The 23,111-nt window shown below is 39.2% G+C and overlaps 1 protein-coding gene across 3 annotated transcripts in view; it reads left to right on the top strand.

The window, feature by feature from the left end:
* The window catches only part of PRORP (protein only RNase P catalytic subunit), a 48,478-nt gene extending 26,847 nt beyond the window's left edge, over positions 1-21,631 (top strand). For 2 of the 3 annotated variants that reach the window (XM_071557929.1, XM_071557928.1), the window contains 3 exons: positions 17,097-17,245; positions 17,855-18,050; positions 19,755-21,631. In XM_071557929.1, coding sequence (XP_071414030.1) covers positions 17,097-17,245; positions 17,855-18,050; positions 19,755-19,883 — 474 coding nt within the window. In that variant the 3' untranslated portion in view covers positions 19,884-21,631. Of the gene's footprint in view, positions 1-17,096; positions 17,246-17,854; positions 18,051-19,754 lie in introns of those variants that run through there. The other variant, XM_071557931.1, reaches the window with a different exon arrangement.
* The last annotated feature ends 1,480 nt before the right edge of the window (positions 21,632-23,111 follow it).

Genomic DNA, 23,111 nt, shown 5'->3' with positions numbered 1-23,111 from the left:
GAGATTTTTATCTTTGCAACATGTTTTTAATTCTTAAGACCTGTACTTTCATTTCCTGTAAGTATTGCACAAATCATGAAGATTTTTAATGTTTTCACTGAAAATCACCTTCAGCCTCTGTGTAACATGATCTTAGAATAGAAAGAAGCTCAAGCACTAAGGGGTACCCTTGAAACTTTACCTGTTTTTACTGTTAGAGTGCATGACTGGAACATTCAGCATTGCATTCATATCTCATCAGTTTATTTCTGGGGTTCCTCGGATATCTTAGCAGGAGAATTCAGTCAAGTTCTTCTCTGAAGACACATCTCAGAGATTGATATTGATCTGCTAAAATCTTCCCCCTCCCCTCCTATATTGAGGCCACCCTAAAATAGAATAGAACAAGCTCAAAGATTTTGGTCACCAGATGCAGAAGAGCAAGACTTTTAGGGGAGCTGGAGGAGACTAGACTCATTTGTCTGTGAAACCCAGAGGAAAGGCATAGCCTGCAACTTCTCTTACTGCTGTTCTTCTGAAAAATGACATTTCCTGTTTGTGGCTAAAAAATAAAGAAAAGGGCATTTAATGTATTCAGCTTTGTATGCCAGTACACAGTAAGTGAAGATGTATTGGACATCAGTGTGTCAGAGGATCTAGAAGTACTCCTACAACTGGTTGGCCTGTGTGCTTCCACTGAGGAAACACAGGTGTTGGCTGCACACGTTGAGCCATCAAGTCTGGCTCTTCACATAAGGATAAGCTCCAATGTGCTTTGCTGCTCCTGCAACACGGGGAGGGGAGACTAGGAGATCATAGAATCATAGAATTGATTGGGTTGGAAAAGACCTCCAAGATCATCAAGTCCTACCCTTGGTCCAACTCTAGTCCATTTACCAGATCATGGCACCCAGTGCCACGTCCAATCTGTGTTTAAAAATCTCTAGGGATGGTGAATCCACCACCTCTCTGGGCAGCCCATTCCAATGCCTGATTACTCTCTCTGTAAAGAATTTTTTTCTGATCTCCAACTTAAATTTCCCCTGGCCGAGCTTTAGCCCGTGCCCCCTTGTCCTATTGCTGAGTGCCTGGGAGAAGAGACCAGCCCCCACGTGGCTATAACTTCCCTTCAGGTAGTTATAGACAGTGATGAGGTCACCTCTGAGCCTCCTCAGATAGACTGAACTTCTTAAGAAGGACAGCACAAAGTCAAACTGGCTACCTGTGAATACAGGCAAACTTTCTCAAAACTTTTAAGTTCTCAACATTGTGAAATGGTAAAGAAAGGCTGGCAGGATTCCCCAACTAAATACCTCAACAACCAATTGTAAGCAACTGTTTTTCATTTCAGAGGCTTGTACTCTGGTTTTGGATTTCCTAGTGAGAAGAATAAAGAGCAGAAATTGATCAAGTTAAAAAAAATCTTGGCTATCAGGCATTTTGGCAGCTTCTCCCTGTTGCTTTCTCACAGTCAGATTATTTCTGGTGTTGTCTCCTCTTACTATTTGCAACCTTTGTTTCTGGCTAGAAAAAGGTATAAAGCCCATGTGATTAAATGAAATATCTATATCAGTTTCCATCTGGTGTTCATGCTTTCTGCCTTTCTACTTGGTGATAATAGCAAATGAAAATTTAATGTAAGTGCAGGAGCATCCAAGCACTAAGCACACCTTTTTTACAAGGGAATTTGCATCATGTCTTTCATTACAATTCTTCTACTCACTAGGAATATAAGCTTGTACTTTAGCAGAGCAGAGTGAATGTGCCTTGATGACACATGTCCCAGGGACCCTGGTAACTATAGCAACAGGTTGTTTGTTGTATGTTGTAGGGAAGTCCTGCTAAAATCTAGGTGATGAAATCAAATGAGGGTGTTTTCTGAACTGGGTGAGTTTCAGTCTTGCTGTTTTCACTTCTTCCTTAGAAACTACAAGATGAGTTTTCTTTGGGTAGCTTGACTGATTCATGTAATCATGGAATTGCTATCAGTGTGGCAATAAGAGGTGTGCTGGGTTAGCGTTAGGGTTAGGTTAGGGTTAGGGAAACCTGGTTGTGCTGTTTTAAAGGTGAACCAGCAGGGGAAATGAACTCACCATGAGAGAGATTATAAGTCAGAGCTAAAATTTAATAATAATATTACAATAACAACACTGACACACAAGGGAAATTGCTTTCAGCTCACAAAACCCCAGCAGTATAACCCAGTGTCCTGGGGCACAAACCCAAGGGGGTTTGTTTGCCCTTGTGCTGAGACCCCTGTGGTTCCCCCAAGTCCAGAGCAAAAGGAAAAGAAAAACCTGTTGGTGCAGGCGAGGGCTGTGGTCTGGGCGAGAGCGGTCATCTCCTCCTGTCAAGGTCCTGCTGCTGCTCTGGATCTGACGAGAAGTTTTCGAAGTCTTCTTACCCACCACTTATGTACCCTCAGGGAGCACCCAGTCCCTCCCCCTGGGCGGGGACTCACACAATGGGTGATTAACTCTGGGAGCCAGGGGGTGTTGAACTGTTGATGGCCCTTAGCAGCTCCGCCCCCCTCAGGCTGGATGTGAAGGTGATAATGGCTCCCTGGGCAGCTGCTGCTAATGGCTCATTGACCTTGGGGAATGAATAGAGGGGGTAGAATACACAGCTTTGATCACCCCCACACAGGGTTAGCTGGTCCCTCCTGCTGAGCTAGGTCACTGGTCTTTAGAGAACTGAACTGCTTCTTTAGAAGCGATGCTCATATGAAAATTCTCCATAGTAGTGAGAGGCTGTGGGAAGCAGGCCACAAAATGAGAATGCTGGGTTACCATAGGCCAGTTCTCTGTAAGGATAAATGATTGATTTGAATGTGAGAAATGGTGGCTTTACTGTCATGGCTTTACTGTCCTCTTAAAGGCAACATAGATAGTCCTCAGAACAATGATTGCTTTCATTGATGTACATCTGGATTTATTTATATATTTGAAAAGCAATCAATTTTGGGTTCAAGCTTGGCTTTTACATCTGATACGTTGTTTTTAGTTAAAGTAGGAAAAAAAACATGTTTGGAAGCTGTGTTACCTGAAGGAGAAAAGGCACAATGTAACAAAAGGTTAAAGTGCATTTGGATATATTTATGAAGTTATGAAAGCTTAAATTTTTTGAACAGTAGGTTATTCCTGTGCATTTCAGCATGTTGGTGTGGTCTTTAATGATCCAGCAATCCATTAAGCTGAATTTGTTGTTTTTTCTCTAGTTGCATTCTACTTGTAGAGTAGGAGTGGAAGAAACATTTATATGTAAGTAATTAAATATATTTAAATTGAGGTTATTAAATTATTATAACCTGCAATGATGTTTAAAACCAAAGTTAAAGTGATTTTATTTGTTTTAATCTAGACTCATAGAAAATCAAGCACAATTGTCCACAGCTTTCAATCTAAATCTCTTCGTAAACCAATTTTTTCATGTTGTCTGGAACATGGAAATAGGAAGTCCTGTTTGAATCTAAGAGACCCATTACACCAGAATTAACATTCCATGCTGGAAACCACAATCACGTTGGCAGTATTCTTGCTTCAAATGAATTCATCAGAATTCATGTTTCAAACTGAATTATGAAAAGCAGTAAGAACTCTTCTTATCCAAAATACCATTGCCCATTACAGGTGACTTTTTGTATGAAACACTTCTTAATGCAAACCTCACCTGTTCCCAGTATTGATTTTGTACATCAGATATAGAGATGACAGGGAAGGGGCTATCCTTATTCTGTCTTTTATTTACTTTGTTTAAGGATATATTTGTGCAGTTCTTCCAAATATGGAAGAGGAAAGGAGGCAAGGCAGAAAAAAAACCCCAACAAAAATCAAAATAAAATAATCCCTAGACTAATTCAGATTTATGCCTTTATCTGTGGTGTGAATCTAAATTAGATCAAATTAGATTAAACTAATATGTTTACTTGTGCTAATATAAAAAGGAGATTTCATTCCCGCATCTCTCACTCCTCTGTGGCTGCTACCAGAACCATGCCATTAAGCTATTATTGTATATACTGGGACTTGTAAGCAATTTTGTTGCTTGGTGTCATGTGAGGAACAGGAGTGATGCAGTAAGAACAACACTACCTGGAAAATAATAAGAAAGGTGTGGCTACCTTTGCTGCTGCTGTTCTTTAAATTTCCAGGAGAAAAACCCAACCCACTCACTGATTTCTAGGACAGGCAATGCTCATCTACACAGGTTCTTCCTTTCTCATATTGAATAAACTGTAGGAAACATGGGGATTTTTGGCCCCTGACCCAAGCTGAAATAAACTGCAGAGGAAGGTCCTGAGCTGTAGGATCTCCTGAAAATGAGCCCGGTATCTGCTGGGTCAGCTCAGATGCACATCATGCTGGAGTAGCAAGACATCAGTCTTATAAGTTCATTTCTATCTCTGTGTGTAAAGCAAGAGAATTTTTCTTGGTACTTGCAGATGCCCTCTGAACTCTTTACTTATTTGTCCCTTATCCTGATATCCCTTATCCATATGTTGTTTTCCTTTTTTCATGCATCTCCACAAAATAAATGTTCATATTTTCTATTATATAAATATTATTTCCTAAATGTGATCCCCCCCTAAATGACATTTTTAAATGCTTAATCTGTGGCATTGTACCTACTGCCCTGTGTGGTTGTTAAGGAACATTTTTCTTGAGAAATTCTCTATTTACATATTTTGTACTAATTTTTACATATATCTACTAGTTTTCCTTTCCGCCCAGAGGTACTAGCTTGTGATGCTATTTCTTTCTGATCTATTATTCACCAGTCAGTTCTTTAATAGTGCTTTTCACAGTTCTAGCTGGAAATAGGTATTGAAGTTAAAGTGAGTCAAATGAGTCAGAAGCTAAAGAGGTTGTCAAAATTATGTGGACATAATATACTCTATTTTCCAACCCCCTTAATGAAATACTGACTGGTACTTCTAATTTTTCCTAATATTTTCTACCATTTCCAGCTGCTGCATTGTCCTATCCTTGCACTATGTTTCCTGTGACTGTTAAAACTGGACCTGTCCTTTTGTCGTGTTGATGATACCAACTTACCTCTTAGATAAATCAGGAAGTATTAGTGATGCTTAGATCTGTCCTTACCATTGCCCAGCATTTATCCATTTACCTGGCCACTTCTATGCTCAACAAAAATGTAAACAGTGGGTTGGCAGTAATATTTCTTCTGCTTCTAATATTTTGAATCTTTTTTAGTCCTGAACTTTGAAGGAGTCAGGTTGACATGGCTCCATGGGCAAGCTGTGTACAGCTCAGTTCCACAGGTTCTGTAGAGTTGTTCCTGCCTTACGTGGTATACCAGTGTGGGAAGAACAACATTGCTGATGCCTTCCCTTCTGGTTTGTTTCCTAATTGTGTGATATTTGGGTAAATTAGGTAGTGCTTACACTGTACAGTGAAAAAAAAATTGAGAAGTACAATGCGGGTGTTTGTTAGAGCTGGAATTTGAACTTCTACATTCAGTGAGAGTTTAAGTAAAGTACAGTGGAATACATATTTCTTGAGTACTACCTATACTATAGATGATAGATAGATGATAGATAGATGATAGATAGATGATAGATAGATGATAGATAGATGATAGATAGATGATAGATAGATGATAGATAGATGATAGATAGATGATTGATAGATAGATGATAGATAGTTTTCTTCTACCACAGCCCTAAGCTGCCACATGTTTGAGTAAATAAAATGAAGTAGTAGTAGGAAGGTTGCAAGCAAATAAGCATAGAGCAGAGCCAGACAGTCCTAATGATGTTGATTTACTCTGCTCCTTATTAGGAGGAGTTACCCTGGTCTTGTCTAGTGTTAATGTCGCTACACTGCTTTATCATCTGAAGTCATGTACATGATACCCCTGTAAAACATTGCACTGTATTGTTTAAATCCATTTATGTGTGATGGCCCTAAGCCTCAGTAGTTAGAAGAAGTGTCTTCAATAAAAGAATTTGAGGGGTTTGACATTTTCACTTCTCATTGATATGTATGTATCTTCATGTCATGCCTTAAAGGGTGAAAATCTCCAACTTTTCATTGAATGGGCATTCCCAAATGGGCTTTCAGAAAGTCCAGTGCTATAGGTTAGGGATTTCTTTTTTGTTATCCCACTCACTCTCATTTCCACAAGCCCATCCAGTCTGCCAGCCTAGCTAACAAAACATAACCACTAATATGACACAGTTTTAACCCTTTGCTATATAATAAATGTGGTCAACAAAATACTTCTGAAACTGTAGTTCTGTCTTGCACTTGAGCACTGCTGTTCAATCCAGGAGTTGTTAGCTGTGAATCTGCATCCTTTCCATGGAAATGGACAAAGGAGGGAAAGATGCAACATAATTCTTCAAATGTGCTGGCTGGTATAGTAATATACAGATATCTGGAAAATGTAATTCTGAATCCTTAATTTTAGCTTTAAAAGTATCAATCCTTTTATGAAAAAGGGAGAGTTGAGGGTGGTTCTTACTTGGCTTTTGTTGTCCTAGCTGTTCTGCTGGTCATATTTTCATATTCTCAAGCTTATTTCTCTTGAGGACAGGAAAAAAATGACTAAGTTGACAAAATTTTTCATATAACCAGTTGTTCCCAGGAGGTCAAGCCTTTAAACAAATGCCAAATACCATCTGTAATTAATTTGTAGGAGCCGACAATACTATTTCTTTGTCAAATTGCTGTATCTTCTGAGTTAAAGAAAAATACTTCAGATAAAACGGTGGCCTGATCAGTGTCCAGCTATTGAGTATTGCATATTACTATTGATGCCAAAAGGGTTGTTGGTTTTTGATTTTTTCACATTTTGTAGATTTTAGGAACACAGCAACTGTAGCAAATGTAGATGTAATGTGCTAATATTCTGGCAGCCTAAGTTCATTGTTTATACATCCTAACCCTTAGCATTTATCAGTAGCTCAAATTCTCTTAGTTGCTTAGTCTCTTTTTCAAGGTAAAGAGCTGAATGCTATCAGAAAGGCCTACAGAACAAGACATAAACACAGGTCAGAGTGACCCAGAAGTCAGAACTGGAAGAGCTCCAATAAACTTATACTAAAAGCGTAAAAGTAAATTAGATCTTGTGGAGTTTAGCTATTGTGAGGGCCTTTCTGACCTTCAGTGCTTAGGATCTCCAGTCATAGATAGGGCTAGCAGTGTTACTAGTAGTGAAATGGCATGAGTCTGCAATGATAATCAAAACTAATGGCTGCATTAAGAAAAATAGTGCTGGCCCACATTTTACTTCACTTGTGTCACACTCTGCATCAGATTTTTGCTAGTTTTGTAGGAACAGTGAGTTACTTACAGGGGTAAGCCTTGATCCAACTGAGACAGTTGAACCTCTGCCTCAAGGTACTGGCAGTGCAAGGTGTACTGGTATGTGAAAGTCCCCTAAATTTTCTCCAGACTGGTAAATACCAGTTATGCTCTTAGCAGTATTGAACAGATTCTCTCCTTTTAGTTCCTCCTTGATGAAAGCCTTGATCCATGGTCAGCCTGGGATAGGTGGGTCTGAGGGACCACACAGCTGCTCCTCCATCTCAGACCTTTGTGCATTAGTTTTCTTCTGCTGATTTATATACTGTTGAAGAAGAATATTTTATATGTTCCCTTTCATATTAAACAATTTTTTCCTCTTTCTGACCTTCAGAGAAGCCACCGCTCATTTCAGTAGTGTTAATGTATTTATGTATGTTAAGAGCTGCAAAAGTTCTTACTGGAACAATTGTTTTTGAAGGTAGATAGAAGTTTTGAAGGTAACCCCTGTATTGTAATCTGCAGCAGGCAACTGGAAAATAGTACTAATGAAAAAAAGAAGAAAAGCAGTGTGAAAATTGTATTATAAATATTTGCTGCATATTTTACTCTACTTTTTTTCAACTGCAAGCCATCAATTTACTGATGTGTTTCTTTGGTTATCATGTCATTTTACCTAGATGATAAGCCTTTTGATGACCTGTGAGCATAAAAATAGTCCTTATTTTCAAGTTTTTGTGGAACTATCAAGTTTATTAAAACATGAGGTGTTGCTGCAGAAACAAAGGTTTAATGTACCTTGAACAGCATCATGCCTGTAACTTCTGTAACATCCTCTGTGATCTCCCCAACTGCTGCAACACCTTTTCCTCAAAGAACAAAAGTACTGTCTGGGACTTTTTGAACCACAGGTTGGAGTCGGGGAAAACACTTAACATCAGACTAGGTCAGGCACACTGTGCAAACATCTGCATAGGCCAGTGGTGAGAGCTAAAGTATTGGTATCTTTTAAACTGTCAGTTTCAGTCTTACAAAGACAATTTCAGTCCTGCACCAAGTTATTTCCTATCTATGGAAACTATCAGTCAAGCTTGTGCTTTCATTTTCATAACACCCCATCACCACTGCTGCTACCACTACCCAGAGGTCCTGCTCACATTTTGGATTTTCAGTACTTAAATAGAACTTCTCACCTACACTATGAAAATCCTAAGACTGGCACGGCTGCATTTAGTTCATGAATGTTCCTTTCTAATAGCTGGCTTTTTACATCGGTTCTAAAATCAAAAATGGTAAGAGAAACTCCAGTGTGTCCTTAAGTCTTTGTGTACAGCTGCTACAATAATAGCAGAAAAGCAAGAGTATCCATGTAATGGCAAAGACTGGATTTCAGGTGAAGGATGGCAGACGCCTGAAGCTGGGACTTCAGCTGGGACAATTATTCCATTTACAGTCAGTGGCTCTAATAACTTAGGCTCTAAAGTTACACATCTGAAGCCTATACAAAAATAGGTAAAACCTCATACCTTTTCATTTTTATGTAACTTTCTTCCTCAAGAATATAAAGATGATGTATGTGTAATAGGTGCAATGAAGCAATGTGTAGTCATCAGTAAGAAAATACTGTTGAAGAAACAGTAATTCAGGCAGAAAGAATTCAAGGATGAGAACAAGGAATAGTATTGATATGTGGAAATGCAAAGGGAACACTTCATGCCCTTTCAGGTTTAACGTGTTTCTTTTTCTACTCTTTTGTAATTACAGATAGACAGGATCACCTGGCTGACTCCTCTCCTTGGTGTGGAGGGTTGATATTGATAACCTTTTTTATTACTTTTCAAATCTCCAGGTTTTGGTACAAAATAGCAGGTTCTCAGGAGATGCCTGGATAAAATAAAATCCATGGAAGCTTTCCCATATGTATTGTCAAGATCTTGGTATTTATTTGTTGTTAGAAGAAAGAAGATGAGTAAGAGGAGAGATAAAAGTATATAGTAATATCAGCTATGTAGAAAAAATATCTCAGAGAAGATCAGAAAAAGACATATCTTTGCCCTTTTACAAGACTTAAGAAAAAATGACATTCAGAAAATTCAAACTCATGAAAGGCAATGTTTTACTTCCAGTCCACAATTAAAATAGAAAATGTTTAAGTTTTCATTAACATAGAAGCTGCTAGGACTGGGCTATAGTTAATTGTGAATTGGACATTTCCCAATTGCTGCCCTATGAGAATGCTGCTTTGGATTTCAAATTCACCCTTTCTCTTCCATCTTTATTCATATTTCATAATTGCTAAGCCAACACCGAAGTGTCTGTTAGCATTTTTATATCAACATCACATTTTTTGTTAGTGATTGGGAAAGAAAATGGTATTGTACCTGATTAACAAAACTTTTGGATGGAGAAACTTGACAGGCACTGCAGTGGCTTACAAAATTTAACCTCCAAAAGTGCAATTAGGCAACTGAAGAGTATTTGTTTGTGTACAGCTTGAATTGTTGTAAGAGTCAGAAAAAATAGTCTGGTTTTCTCTTTTGTAATTTGTACTGTTCTCCACCTGTCCATATTTTCTTTAGTAATTTCAAGAGTTCTTGGCATTGTTAATTCAATAACATGCTATATTAACTATTGTCATGCCACATCTTTCTTTTATTCATGGTTAAACTTCATTTGTCTACAGTTCATGATGATGAAAATACTACAATTCAAAAGCAGAGACATTTAAAAAGTACGGGCAATAATGGTCACACTAAAAGGTTTGTCACATGTAAGGTCTGACAAAGTAGCTGAGGTCTTTTCAGAGTAACAGTGGGAGCACTGGACTGTCATTGGTACCAGTCAGTTTGGACCTGCCTCTAAAAACATCATCAGCCTCTTAATACAAACTTACTCTGCAAGCAACAGAGCTATATTTAGCCATCACCTCATCTTGCAAACTGAGACTACTTTACCATCCTCAGTCTATATTAAATCAACTTGAGTATCTGCTTCTGTGGTTTAGTTTTCCTGCTTAATCAATAATAGAGATGACTGTGAAGTCAAAGTAAAAGCTAACATCCAAAAATGAACTGCCAATTTTAATGAATTGTGGTAGGGAGTTAAGACATATCTAGTGAATGCGTCAGGAGAGCTAAGTCAATTCTAGGTGTGGAGTCAATGTAGACAGGTTAAAACATGTTAAACATTGTGTGATTGCTGTCATTGACGTGTGAAGTGCTGTCACTGGTAGAGTTTTGTGTGATGAATGTATTATATCAATCTAAATAGTCTTACTGTAACATAGGATACAAGTATTCCCAACAATATTGTTTGTGTAGCATTGCAGAGATCCCTAATGTCATAAGGGATAATTCCCAAGAATTAGCTGTTGGCTGTCAAAAGGGCAGAAAGTAAACCAGGCTGATTAATCTTAGTGACTGTTACTCATCCATCACCTGCTTTCCCTTCAAAGTAGCTACTCCCTTGCTAGTCAGGGGCAGATAAATCTGTCGGGGGGTGAAGAAATGTGTATGCTGCTCCTGCATTTGAGTGAAGAGGACTTTGATCCTAATTTATGCTGTGTCATCAATAATAATGTAGAGAATATAAAGAAGCATTTGTATTTGGTGCTGAGGTAATGGTGTTGAACCTGCTTTGGTGCAATTACCAGCTCAGTGAGAAAGTCCAGCCTTCTTGCAGGGAGCACACTTGCCTTCCCTCAGTAACTGGCTGTGCTGTGGGAAAAACCTCTGGCTTCCCATTTGTCTCCTGTGTGTGGGACTAAAGTACACAGGGGTTTTCTGAGCTTCTTTTCTTGGTCTACAATATGGGAAACCAAAAAGGGAACAAAAAATGGTGAAACTGTTAAATCAAATAAATGTGGGGGTGGCAGAAATTTATTTATAGCATCATAGAATATCCTGAGTTGGGACCCACAAAGGTCATCACAGTTCAACTTCTGGTCCTTTGCAGAACACCCCAAGAATCACTCCATGTTGCCTTAGAGTATTGTCCAAACGTATCTTGAACTCTGTCAGGATTGGTGCTGTGACCACTTCCCTGAGAAACCTGTATCAGTGCCCAACCACCCTCTGGGCAAAGAAACTTTTCCTAATATCCAAACAAACCTCGCCTGACACAACTTCAGGCCATTCCCTCAGGTCCTGTCACTGGTCACCACAGTGAAGCAATCGGTGTCTGCCCCTGCTCTTCCCCTCCTGAGGAAGTTATAGACTGCAATGAGGTCTCCCCTCAGTCTCTTCTCCAGGCTGAACAGACCAAGTGCCCTCAGCTGCTCCTCATACGGCTTCCCCTCAAGGCCCTTCACCATCTTTGTTGCCCTCCTCTGGATGCTCTCTAAGAGCTTAGTATCTTTCTTGTATTGTGGCACCCAAAACTGCACACAGGGACTCGTGGTGAGGCCACACCAGTGAAGAGTAAAGTTGGACAGTCACCTCCTTTGACTGCCTCCAGGTTCTTGCTAACCTTTGGAGAGAATGTTCATGCTCAGCCCTGCCTGACACAGTGTAGTTATAGCAGCTCTGAACCTGTGGTCTGTATTGGGCTTTCCTCTGCAGTTTCACAGCTACAGTGCTGGGTGGGAGGCAGCACCAAACACAGGTGAAAACAGCAATAATAGAGCAGTTTGTTGCTCTCTTTAGCAGATAGTCTGATTGTAGATGAGTTTTGGTGTTAAATGGCAGTTAGTGAAACCAAATGTTTAGAGAATGTCAAACATGATTTGTTAATAAAAATTGTGATTTAAATATTTTTGAGTGATTATTCTTCATGCTATCCGTGTATACAGGTGAGTCACCCTCTGCTGACTCACTGAACGGTTGCCTCCCAGCAGCAGGGCACAGGGGTTTCCCGTGTGACAAATGGGAAACTACCAGTAGTATCTGAGGGGAAAGGCTGTCCTATCACAGGCTGACCTTTGAAACTGGGGACATATGGCACAGCATGAAAGGGTGACCAGTAGTGAAGCCTTGGGAAATCTGTATCCTGCTCTGCTCATAGTTCCTTGTATGAGGTAGAATAATTAATCTATCTTCCTTGAGCTCTATTATGCATTCATGTGAAATGGAGATGTCATTATGCATTCACTTCATAAGGCTATTGTGAAATTTAAAGAAATCTTGCAGCATGACAAGGATTCCCTGCTCTCCTAGTTTAACTCTTATGTTTGATCCCTTTACATTGTGCAGAATTGTGAATGTCACTGCAAAACTATTTCCAGAGATTTGTGTAGAACAGCTCTCTTCAGATGGGAAACTTAATATTTATTCTCCCCTAAAAAGTGATTCTTCCAAGGTCTAATTGATTTTTAAAATGTGAAAATACCAATTACAGCATTTTCAGCTGCTTTATTTCGCATTTGCAAAGCTCAGGGGTTTTACATATGAGGAGTTCAACATCAGCATAATTCTGTGGAGTGTGTGTTCTCTGTCCTACTGCTCTACCTCCCCACCTCTTTTCACTTCCACTCCTCTGATCCAGAGGTTTGTGTCCTGCTGTGTGAGCACAGGTGGAATTGTGCTGTGGTCTGGATGACAACATGGCCCACCAAATAGATTGTATCATACCAGCATAACAGGGGGGGGAAAAAAGGTGCATTGTGATATGAAGGCAGTAACTTGGTGGTGGAGAGGAAATTCCAAAAAAATGGCATTGCTACTGAAACAAAGAGGAACTCATCTCCTTATGGGGAACAAGCTCCTGTCTCTGGGAGTGTCTCAGAGACAGATGAATTGTCTACGCTCAGCCAAAGTATCATACAAGTGTGCTAGTTTTTCACTGATTCACTAAAGAACTACAAGGCTACACCCTGGCTCCATGAGTGTCATTTGATAAGTGCTGTGAAAGCAAAATTGTAAGTAAAATATTAATGTTTAGGAGAAGCTTGAGAAAGATCTAATTAAACAAGGACTGGAACAGCTCGGGAATAGTTTAAATGTAACTAATAAATTATGAAATGGGTTGCAAGCAGAACATGCTGAGCATGAGTTTATTAAAAAGGGATCTAGTGATCTTTGAAGATTATCAAAATGTCTGTGTAGTTCAGAAAGAAACATGGATCCTGATGTGCCCTGTCAGAAGAAAAGAAAGTAAGACTGACTGCAGTGGTAGTTATCTATGTAATCCAGTTCTAGTGCCTTGTTGCATGGCCAGTGATTTGTGCAGAACAGTAGCTATTCACAACTTCTTGCTACTCTGCCTCAACTACATCTTGCCATATGAATTGAAGCAGCCAGTTAACCATGCCTATTTTCCTTTCAGGGCAAAATAACATCTTCTAATTCCTGTTTTCAGGGAAAATGTGGCTTTATATTCCTTGCTGTCCAAATTTGAAAGATGCTCATTCATAATAGGCCATTCTTTCACTAATTTTGTAATCTTCATTCTCAAGAAAATTAATAGCACACAGGGAATTTGTGTGTTGTATATTTTTTAATGTTTTATACAGATTGTCCAACTGAGCATCTGGTGTTTGCTGCCTAAATAACGTGGAAACATTCAAAAGGTGCATCTACACAGAGCTTACTGCATTTAGCATATTTGCATTGTGTAGTGGCAGATAATATCTTTTAGATAACTTCTGGAAATACTAGATTAATAAAATACCCCTGTCTTTTTAAACGAGAAATCACTGCTGCTGGATTTTTATTAGCAGTGTTATGTTCAGTTAGTTTCCTCTGTGACTAAAACAAGTGTTATTGTGTGTCTCATGTCTTCTTAAGAAGCAGCCAGGCGTGGGAGTGGACACACTTAGGAAACCCCCCATGTAAGTTCTGTGACTCCTTGTAGACCACCCCTGTTACATGCCTAGGCCTAAAATGAGGTAAAATGCTCTTTCATAAAGTTGTGTCAGATAAGGCAGTGTGCAGGACAAGAATATTTTCATCTTATGAAAACAAAAATATTTCCTGTCTTCTGTGTTTTAGTTGTGTAAATAAGGTTAATGTCTGTGGTAAGCAGAGGAGGGACAGCGTGTTGTGCAAGCAGGAGTATCAAAATCTTACAGTGTTGTTTCCTTTATTACAACTTAAGCCTGGTTTGAGTTGTCCCTTTGCAAAACTATATCTAATTTATACCAACCTCTCAATTTTTTCCCAGAAGCACTTCATGCTAGAGAGCCTCATATGCTAGTAATATGTAGAACAAGGAAGTCCACATAACTAACAGGTACAAAGTGCCACTAATTACAACCTCCAGGAAGAAAAACTTAAGGGAGCTGGATCCAGGGCAGTTAAGTCTTTTTCAAACTTGGGAATAGCCGCCATTGACCAGTCTGTATTTGGAAATCCAGATGCTGTTGTGTTGAACCCTAAGTGTAATTAAAAGGTGTTTCCAATTTTTTATTGGGGGTAAACTCCAGCAGTTCAAACACTGGCAATTTCTTACTGCCTTGCAATACCATTAGTGCAGCTCTGTTCCTGAGACTGTTTTTTACTCTTAATCTGCTTATAGGACTTGTTTCTTGTGTTGTACCATCAGGATGATCTTGCTGGCAAGTTGGGGTATTTTTTGTTTTAGATTATGTGAAATTAGTTCCTCAAGTGTTCTTTGAAAACTTTTATTTTTGTCACTTCACTTTCTGCTAATCTTCCCTTAATGTAGCAAAACATCAGGCAAAAAAAATTATTTTCATCTGGAATTTGTAAGGGGTTGCTTAAGTTACTCATGGTTGATATTTCTGCACTGTTGACTTCTATACGTGAAAATGTGTGTGGATGCAGTAGGTACAATGCTAACTTTTATTAGCTTTAGTGAACTCAGATTAACCAACTTAATCCTCCTTTTTATATTTGTATCCAACCATTTACAGGACTGGGCCAACATATGAGAACCAGAAAATAAAAGTGACTGTAAACAAGTAAAATGGGTGAAGTAGTTTTTACTGCCCAGATGTGACATTTCATAAAGAGATGTCAGTATTGAAAAACTTATTTTTTAATAACTACCTAATTTATTAATATGTGACATAGATTAGATACCTTATTGCACATTATATACTTACTGTGAAGACCTTCCAGTAACATGAAAACAGTGGCTTTTTATCTTTCCATTGTGTGTGCCACTAGGAATTATGGAACTTTTCTCCAAAGACACAGGGCATGCACCAGAGAGAGTGCCATTTATACTTTGACCTGCCATTTTATGGACAGAAATTACTGCATTTGGCCTTTTCTTTCTCACATTACATTTTGTTTGTTTTGACCAGGGAGTAGTAGATTGTAGGCACACATAGTCAATATCCAGAGTAATCTCCTGGAAGCGGGAAGTCAGTTCTGATAAGTAGTTAAGGCTCTTGAGCTTTGCATTACACTCAGCCCGTGTCTCTGAAAACAGAGCCTTCAGTCACTCAGAGTCTATGCTGGCAACAGCATCTTACAGGTCAACAGATAAATTAATGTAGAAAGTGTTCTGGCCTCCTCTCCCAGATCCTCAGATCCAGATTCATGGCATACTTAACTTGTCCTTTGCTGTGAAGGGCAGTACCACACTCCCAGTTTTCCCCACCTCCAGTGATGTGTTCCCATCAGTCATTGAGCCTTTGACTCAAGTCTGTCTGTCGGGTCACTGCAAGCTCAACTCTGCAAAAAAATGTCATCTGTTGGATCAATGAGCTCGTAGGTAGTTGTGATGTTGTTAGATCTGATACAACAGAAGTACTGAGAATATGCAGCCTGAGAAAGGATTGAGTGGGACCACCCCTTCCCCCTCGTGCTTGCAGGTAGATGAAAGTAAATGCATTGTAAAATTGTGCCCACGAGTTAGAAGAACGATTCTTTCTTGCCCTTGAATCAAAAGCTAATGATATCAAATAATGATAAGGATGACAAATAGGAGGAAAGGAGGGGAAAGAGCAAGAGAAAGAGAAAGGCAATTGGAAGTATTGAAGGAGGAAAAAGTAACAAGAAAGAGTGAAGTAGCTACAAAAGCAGAAAGAAAGATTAAAGAAAAATCAGGATATTTTATATTGACAATCTTAGCAAATCCATGTAAAAATTAGTAAACACCCTGCCCTGGTGACAGAGCATACTGTCCTTGGCCTTCAAATATGATGGATGCTTCAGTCTCAAGAAACAATTCTTCTGTTTTTCTGGGCAAAAGCGAAATGCTATTGCTTTGTGAGCAGTTCACAGTAATAACCTGAATGCTGAAAGCCCGAACCTTTGTCCTCTATGACCTCAGTCTGGGTGAAGGAGGAGGGAAAAGCCACAGGCACAAGTGCCTGTCCTGAGAATCATTTATTGCAGAACAGGCACAGCCCTGAGAGGTTGGTGAAAAGCCCTTCTGAAGTGAGTTTACCACCTCAGGATGTTGGTTCATAAGTGGGCGGCTGGTGTGGATGTGGCTTTCACGAAGCCTTAATCCCGAGGTCCCGGTTTCCCTGAGCTGCCGCTGTTCCCACGGGCAGCCCGGCCCGCGCAGTTCCCAGCGCCGCCACCAGATGGGGATGGAGAGGCGGCGTGTCCCGGGGCGCTCCGCGGCTCACCAGGGGCTGCGTCTCCACAAGCGGATACTGCGCGAACCCCCGTGTTACTCAGTTCCCTCAGCTGACTCGGAAATTCTGACATCTCCATACAAATCTTCCCAAGTTCATTCATGTAATTCAAGCTGCAAGAGGTGGAAAAGGTTTATAATTGTAATGTATTTTCTGTGTGGTTGAGAGCAGTTTCCTACAATGAATTGGTTTGTTGTTTTTTACTTTGTCATTCAGGAGTTAATTTAGTTTTCTAATTAAGTCGTATAGGAGGGTAGTCTAGACGTTCCGCTACTTTGAAACTCACATGTGACAGTGTTTTCTGTCAGTCTGTTTTCACAGCTAAGAACATCTTTGGTTTTGCTTTGTTTCTGCAGCTGTTTGATGCTATTAACTGCCTGGCAAAAGAGAATGTCCGGTTGCTTGTGCTGGGCCGCAAACATATGCTGTCTAACTCTTCAAGTTGGAAAACAGAGATTATGAAGGAGATGCAGAGTAAGGCAGACTTCTTCTTTGCTGAAAATATGTAAGTTGAAAAAATGTCTCAATATAATGGCGACCAATATCTGATTTATGTGGATTTTGCTGCAGTACCATTACTAGTATCTAGTATCTCTATCTCTGTGTGTGTGTGTGTGTTTTAAAAACCAATACATATTAAATGTTCCATATTAAATGTTGCATTAAGAATTTCATCACTTGGAATCATATTGACAGCTGTAAAGTTTATTAGGATTTATGTCTGGTAAAACCACTGCAAAAAGCACAATGCCCTGAACTTGCAGAACTTCTAATAGCATCAGTGTACAGTTGTGGTCTGCTGCTTTTTGGGGGTATACTGATGAGTTTTAGCAGTTCTGTTCCACACCGCTCTGTAGTGTAGATATATATTGTTGTATTGCCAGATTGTGATAAGAGGGAAAAATGCTCTGTGTACCATGCAATTAATTTGTATTATACTCTAGCTTTTGGTGCCCTGTGGTTAGCAGTTTTTTATTTTGCCAGGGAACTAGAGTAGTGATGAGAATTTTCAGTGTTGCTGATGAATAAATCTCAGATCAGCATTTGAATCATTTCCTGCAAACCACTTACTGCTTTGTGAATGATGTTTATCTTTTCCATTTGTTTTTTTAAGCTCTGAAGATGATCCCTTCTTGTTATATGCCACTCTCCGATCAGGCAAGCATTGCAAGTTCGTTACTAGAGACTTCCTGCGGGATCACAAGGCTTGTCTTTCGGACCGTCTGACGCGTCATCTGTTCCGTAAGTGGCAGCGTGGACACCAGATAGTGTTATTCACTTCTGGAGAAGGAAGGCGTATAAATTTTTTGGTAAGTTTTCTGCTGCAATCAGAAAACACACAGAGTACATTCATTGAAGATACACAGTTTAAACTCTGGAAGTCAAAACAGTCTTATTGGAGTCCAAGAAATAGATTTGTATCAATGCACTCAAAACTCCCATGTTTACTGAAAATTCATTATATTCACAAAGTATGCCACAAACAAGAAAGCTGTCAGAAAGCCAAGAAATTCTGCTTAAATGTTTAAAATATAAATGTAAATACAAGTTTGTGTATACAAATCTTTCCAGTGCTGGAAACTCAGTAAACATTACTGGCACTCAGTAAAACCTGGGTGCCAATGTTTTATTTTATTTTAAATTTTGAAATACCTTATTCTCCTCTGTAGCTCTATTATAAAATAGCATACTTCTAATTGTACAATAGAATTTCATTCATCTTTATTTCAAAGAAGCAGAAAAATACAGGTATTCCAATATTCCCTGTAATATTGACGTAACATATATATATAAAATTTCATGAGGGAAAGCCTGGAACAGTCAGGTTTGTAGTCAGTATTCAGCTGCAGAAATTGCAGTCTTCCAAGAATACTATCATGTTATAGCAGAATACTACTGTTAGTGTCTAGGAAACATATCCTTGTGAGCCAGTACATTAATAGGAGTGCAGCTGTTTTAGGTTTTTCTAGGGAAAAATTCATCAGTCGTGCATTCTTTATGCATTTTTTTTTGTTACCTGGTCTGTCTGCATTGTTATTGCCTACTTAAAGGAATACTGCACCTATGCAGATTCATTTTCTTCCTTCTGTGGTTAAAATTGTAAAATAACACTCATAATTACAAACAGAGATAAAGGCTTGTAAGAATGACAGCCTTTCAATCAGTGTTGCCATACATACATTTTGTTTATGGAATCAAATAATGATCGTAGTGTTACCTGAATAACACAGCTTTAGCTACACCCTCTTTCCTTCTTTGTGCAGAGGGGCTGGTAATTTTCACATCCTAATTCCCATACAGGTGATTTGGAGGATGGATATTCCCAGTCATAAATGTCTTCTAGGTTATTCTGAAAGCTGTCACAGAAAAGTAGACTTCCAAGACTATACATACAGAGTAGTATATCCTGTCAACTGTAACTGCCAACCAGTAATGTTTCTTTTGTATTTGTGTTATATATGTTGAAATAGTGTACCTATAACATAGTAGACCAGAAAAATTGTTTATTATATTTTTTGACTTATTCTGAAAATGTTTGTGATAAACTCTTATTTCTCCTTGTGACAGAGCAAGTCAGTTCTGTAAAGAGATACACTGCAAGAACAAATACAAGATGTCATTAATGTCATTAAATCCTCTCAGTTCAACCCTCTAAACTCCACATCCAGAGCTAATTCCCATATGATTTCATTTAACTGAGCAGAAAAACAGTAATTTTGCTATTTGTAGAAATTGACTGCATTATTTTCAAATTACTGTTATCTGATGCTGAATTTTAACCATTTATAATGACTCCTAGACCACAAAATACTAGAAGATATTTTAGTTTTTCCTCCAATACTAAAATTTAGAATTGTTTGGTGTAAGGAAGTAAAATGAGAGTTGGTAAAAGAGATGAAACTATGGAGATTTCTAAGGTAAGCACTGGAAGTCATAACTACCTCTAATTGGTATTTTAGTAATAAATTACATAAAGTCTAAAAACAATGGTTTTTTCTGTCTTTTCCCAACAGCCAGCTTTCCGTTACGACTGTGTGGTGCAGACTACAGGTGATACATGGCATATCCCCTATAAAGAGGTTTTTGAGGAAAAATATTCATATCAAGTACCAAGAAAATGGCTCTGCATTCAAAAGAAATGATGAAGAATGTAATTGCACAAGCTGAAGCTGCTTTTTTGTTTTTTAATCATTGCTGACTATGAGAACTTGGGAGGACAATTATGGGATTAACATGTGATGCCTGTAACTAAGGAAAATTCAGTGACTGCATTTTGTCAAAATTATTTCTTCAGTAATCTGTTAACATCCTTGCTGGTCTAGCGGGGATGGATTAGGTCCATTATTTCCATCTTTACAGGCAGTTTCTGTGATTTGAACTAAAACTTGATTTTTCCTCTTGGAATCTGGGGGGTTTTTGTCTTTTTTTTTTGTCTCAAGCTTTTTGTCTATACTGAAATTCATAAACTCTGTACTTCAAAGAAATTAAGCAGACTTACAAAATACCTTCAAAGTTTGTGAGGCTGACCTTGCAACAGTGTTGCACAATGTTTGCCTCTAATAAATGAGGCTAAGGGGGACAAATGGTATGTTTACCTTTTGCCAGGCACCCATAGACCTAATAATTCCTCACACTAATTAGAATTCATTTGATCACATAGGGTACAAGAGATTTTTTATAGCGACATGTATTAATACATTGTTTGGAAGAATAAGGAAACAACCAATGGAATATTTTGTGGCTCTTTCACTCTTAAATTTGCTGCTTCTGATGGGATTTTGTGTCACTGCAATACTTTACTTATGGGAGTGCATGGATTTGTTAAATGAAAATTGATAACTAGAAATTCTTAAAGACAGTAATAGGACCAAACTGATACTTGTAGACATTTCTATAAAACCCATCCCAAGTTATAAAGCAAGAAAAATAGTATAAATTACACAAAAAGTATTCTGTTTTTAAGTGTGTGTATGATAAACATGTTTGTTTCTTGCGCTTAAAACTTTAATACAAGCCTTTCTCTCCCCAAAACATAGAAATGCCCCATAAATCTCAGATGAAATATCATGGTGTTAATGGTTCAGACAAAAGGTGGAGGGAGGAATTTTTTCTCTCCCTACTAACACAAAGGTTTGGGGAGTTGAAGTGCCAGGACTGAGAACAAAGGTATGGTTGATGACTCTAGATTCCAACATAATGGTGGGGTGGAGGTGAGGAATGGACCCCCAGTACCTGGGAGGGGGAGAAGCTTTTCCTGTGTGCTGGCTTCAGTTTTCGGTGGCCGCTGTGCCTGGGAGCTACCATTTGCTGGACCCGGGAAGGTGTTTGGAGAAAGCTGAGTTCCCCTGATTTTGGCCACCCACAGCCCCAGCTCAGCTCTGGTGTTCTGTGCTGCTCGTCAGAGGGAGAAAGGAGAGGGAAAGAGCCTTGGATTTCTGCTACAGATCCCTTTCCCGAGCTAGCTTTCCGTGTGCAGAGGAGTGAGTACACCACTGCCAGCCCCTGTCCCCAGTTTCTCGCCCCTGATTGGAGGATGAAGAGGGGACTCAACATTTGCCTGCCATCCTTCTTCGTGGCTTTCATCTCCCAGGTGAGTCATTTGGAGGAGTCAAAACCTCACCCTCACCCTTTCATCTTTGTTTTACTGGTGGACAATATAAGTGCCCTCATGGCCTGCTGAGGTGTGGCAGCGACCCCTGCTGTTTGTAAATATAATTGCGCCAAAGGAGCAAAGACAAAAATTCAGTTTCATTTAAAGAGTTTGTTCTTTTCTTTGGGAGGCACAGTGTAGTTGTTTGTTCTATCCTAATTTTGGTTATATATATATATATTTGTAATTAAGAACTGTTATCCTCTGTTTCTATACTTCTTCTGATTAAAACTCCTAAATTTCAAAGCTGTGGTGATTCCTTGGAGGAGGCTTTTCTTTCCTGGTCCATGTAAATATCGTAGTTCTCTTCTAAACTAAGACACATGGTTTTGACACATCTATCTTGTTTGCTGAAAAATCCTCTGTTTTAAATTGAGATGAACCATGCGGATCTTTTTCTATAGTACTTGAGGTTCTGACCTCTTGCAGTGCCCCATGACAAGCTCCCCCAGGATTGTTGGCATTCAAGCATGTTGCTGCTATTTATTTTACCACGACAGAAAGCGATCCTGACACTTGCTCTGCTTCTGGTATCAGTTTGTAAACCAGCAGGTGTGATTGCATACAGGCATGTCCTTCAGGTACTATGCAGAAGATGTAGAGGAGCTGGCTGCCTCTTAAGGTAACATTGAACCTTGGTTTTAAATTCATCTTATTATTGATGGTGTTCATCACAGACTCCTTTTCTTACAGAACATGACAGCTCCTATGGGGTCCTGCAGATAAAGCAGAGAGATTGGACCTACTTCTCTCATTCCTCAATACTTTTAATTTGTCAGAAGATTGCTTTTACAGTTCTGTAAGTCAGAGAACAGCCATATCTCTTTGAAAGTGCCAACACTGCTTTTAAACTAAGTATCTGCTCCTGTACAAGACCACTTAGCAGTTGCTCTGTATGAGGCTCCCTTACCCTCTGAAGTTCCACAAGAGCATAAGCTGGTGTGAATCAGTGCTGTTACAGTCCTCGTTTGGTACTAGCTCTGATGGTTGGGCAGCCTGAAGCAGTTCAGAGCTGGGTTGCCTGAATGCAAACCCCTTAAAAATTTGTTTTGGCTAGGTCAAAATCAGCATTGCTGCACTGAACTAGCACCATTGCACAAGAACTGGTACCTGTGTGGGAGTGGGGCTGAAATGTCAGGCTGCAGAAGGTGGATGAGTCCCTGCAGCTCTGCCTTAGGTCAGCTTTAGCTGCACCTTCAGGTTATCCATTTCATTGCCAGGCATGTTCATCTATTGCAGTTTGTATTTTACCTCACCCTGGTCATTAACAGACAAGCACAGTATCAACATCTAACTGGAATAAATGCATCATCTACTTCCTTTTGTCTGAGGACGTCCCTAATGAGTCACTTGGGTTTCACTGCAAAAACTGTTCTTAACAGCGATATCATAATTCCTTCTAATAATACTTCCTAAATACACATTACTAATGTATTTAGGGGACAATGGAACTGGAATTTACAACTGGAAGGTGTTCCAACATCAGATTTTAGACTTCTATTCCTATATTTGCTGCTAATACAGTGCTCTGTAGATCCTTACAGAGAATTAATGGTCTCCTCTCTGGAATTAAAGAAGAAACATTAGTGATCGACCTACAGACTTTTTCATTTGTATACCACCTGTTACATAGAGGCACACGGTCTTCAGAGGCTTGGTTCTGACTGAGTTTACTTATTTGCATTTTATTTGTGGGTGAAATAACATTTGTGTTACTGTA

This window comes from Pithys albifrons, chromosome 6 (assembly GCF_047495875.1).
Source record: "Pithys albifrons albifrons isolate INPA30051 chromosome 6, PitAlb_v1, whole genome shotgun sequence".
Classification (NCBI taxonomy): domain Eukaryota; kingdom Metazoa; phylum Chordata; class Aves; order Passeriformes; family Thamnophilidae; genus Pithys; species Pithys albifrons.
This window is presented reverse-complemented; position numbering and strand designations above follow the sequence as displayed.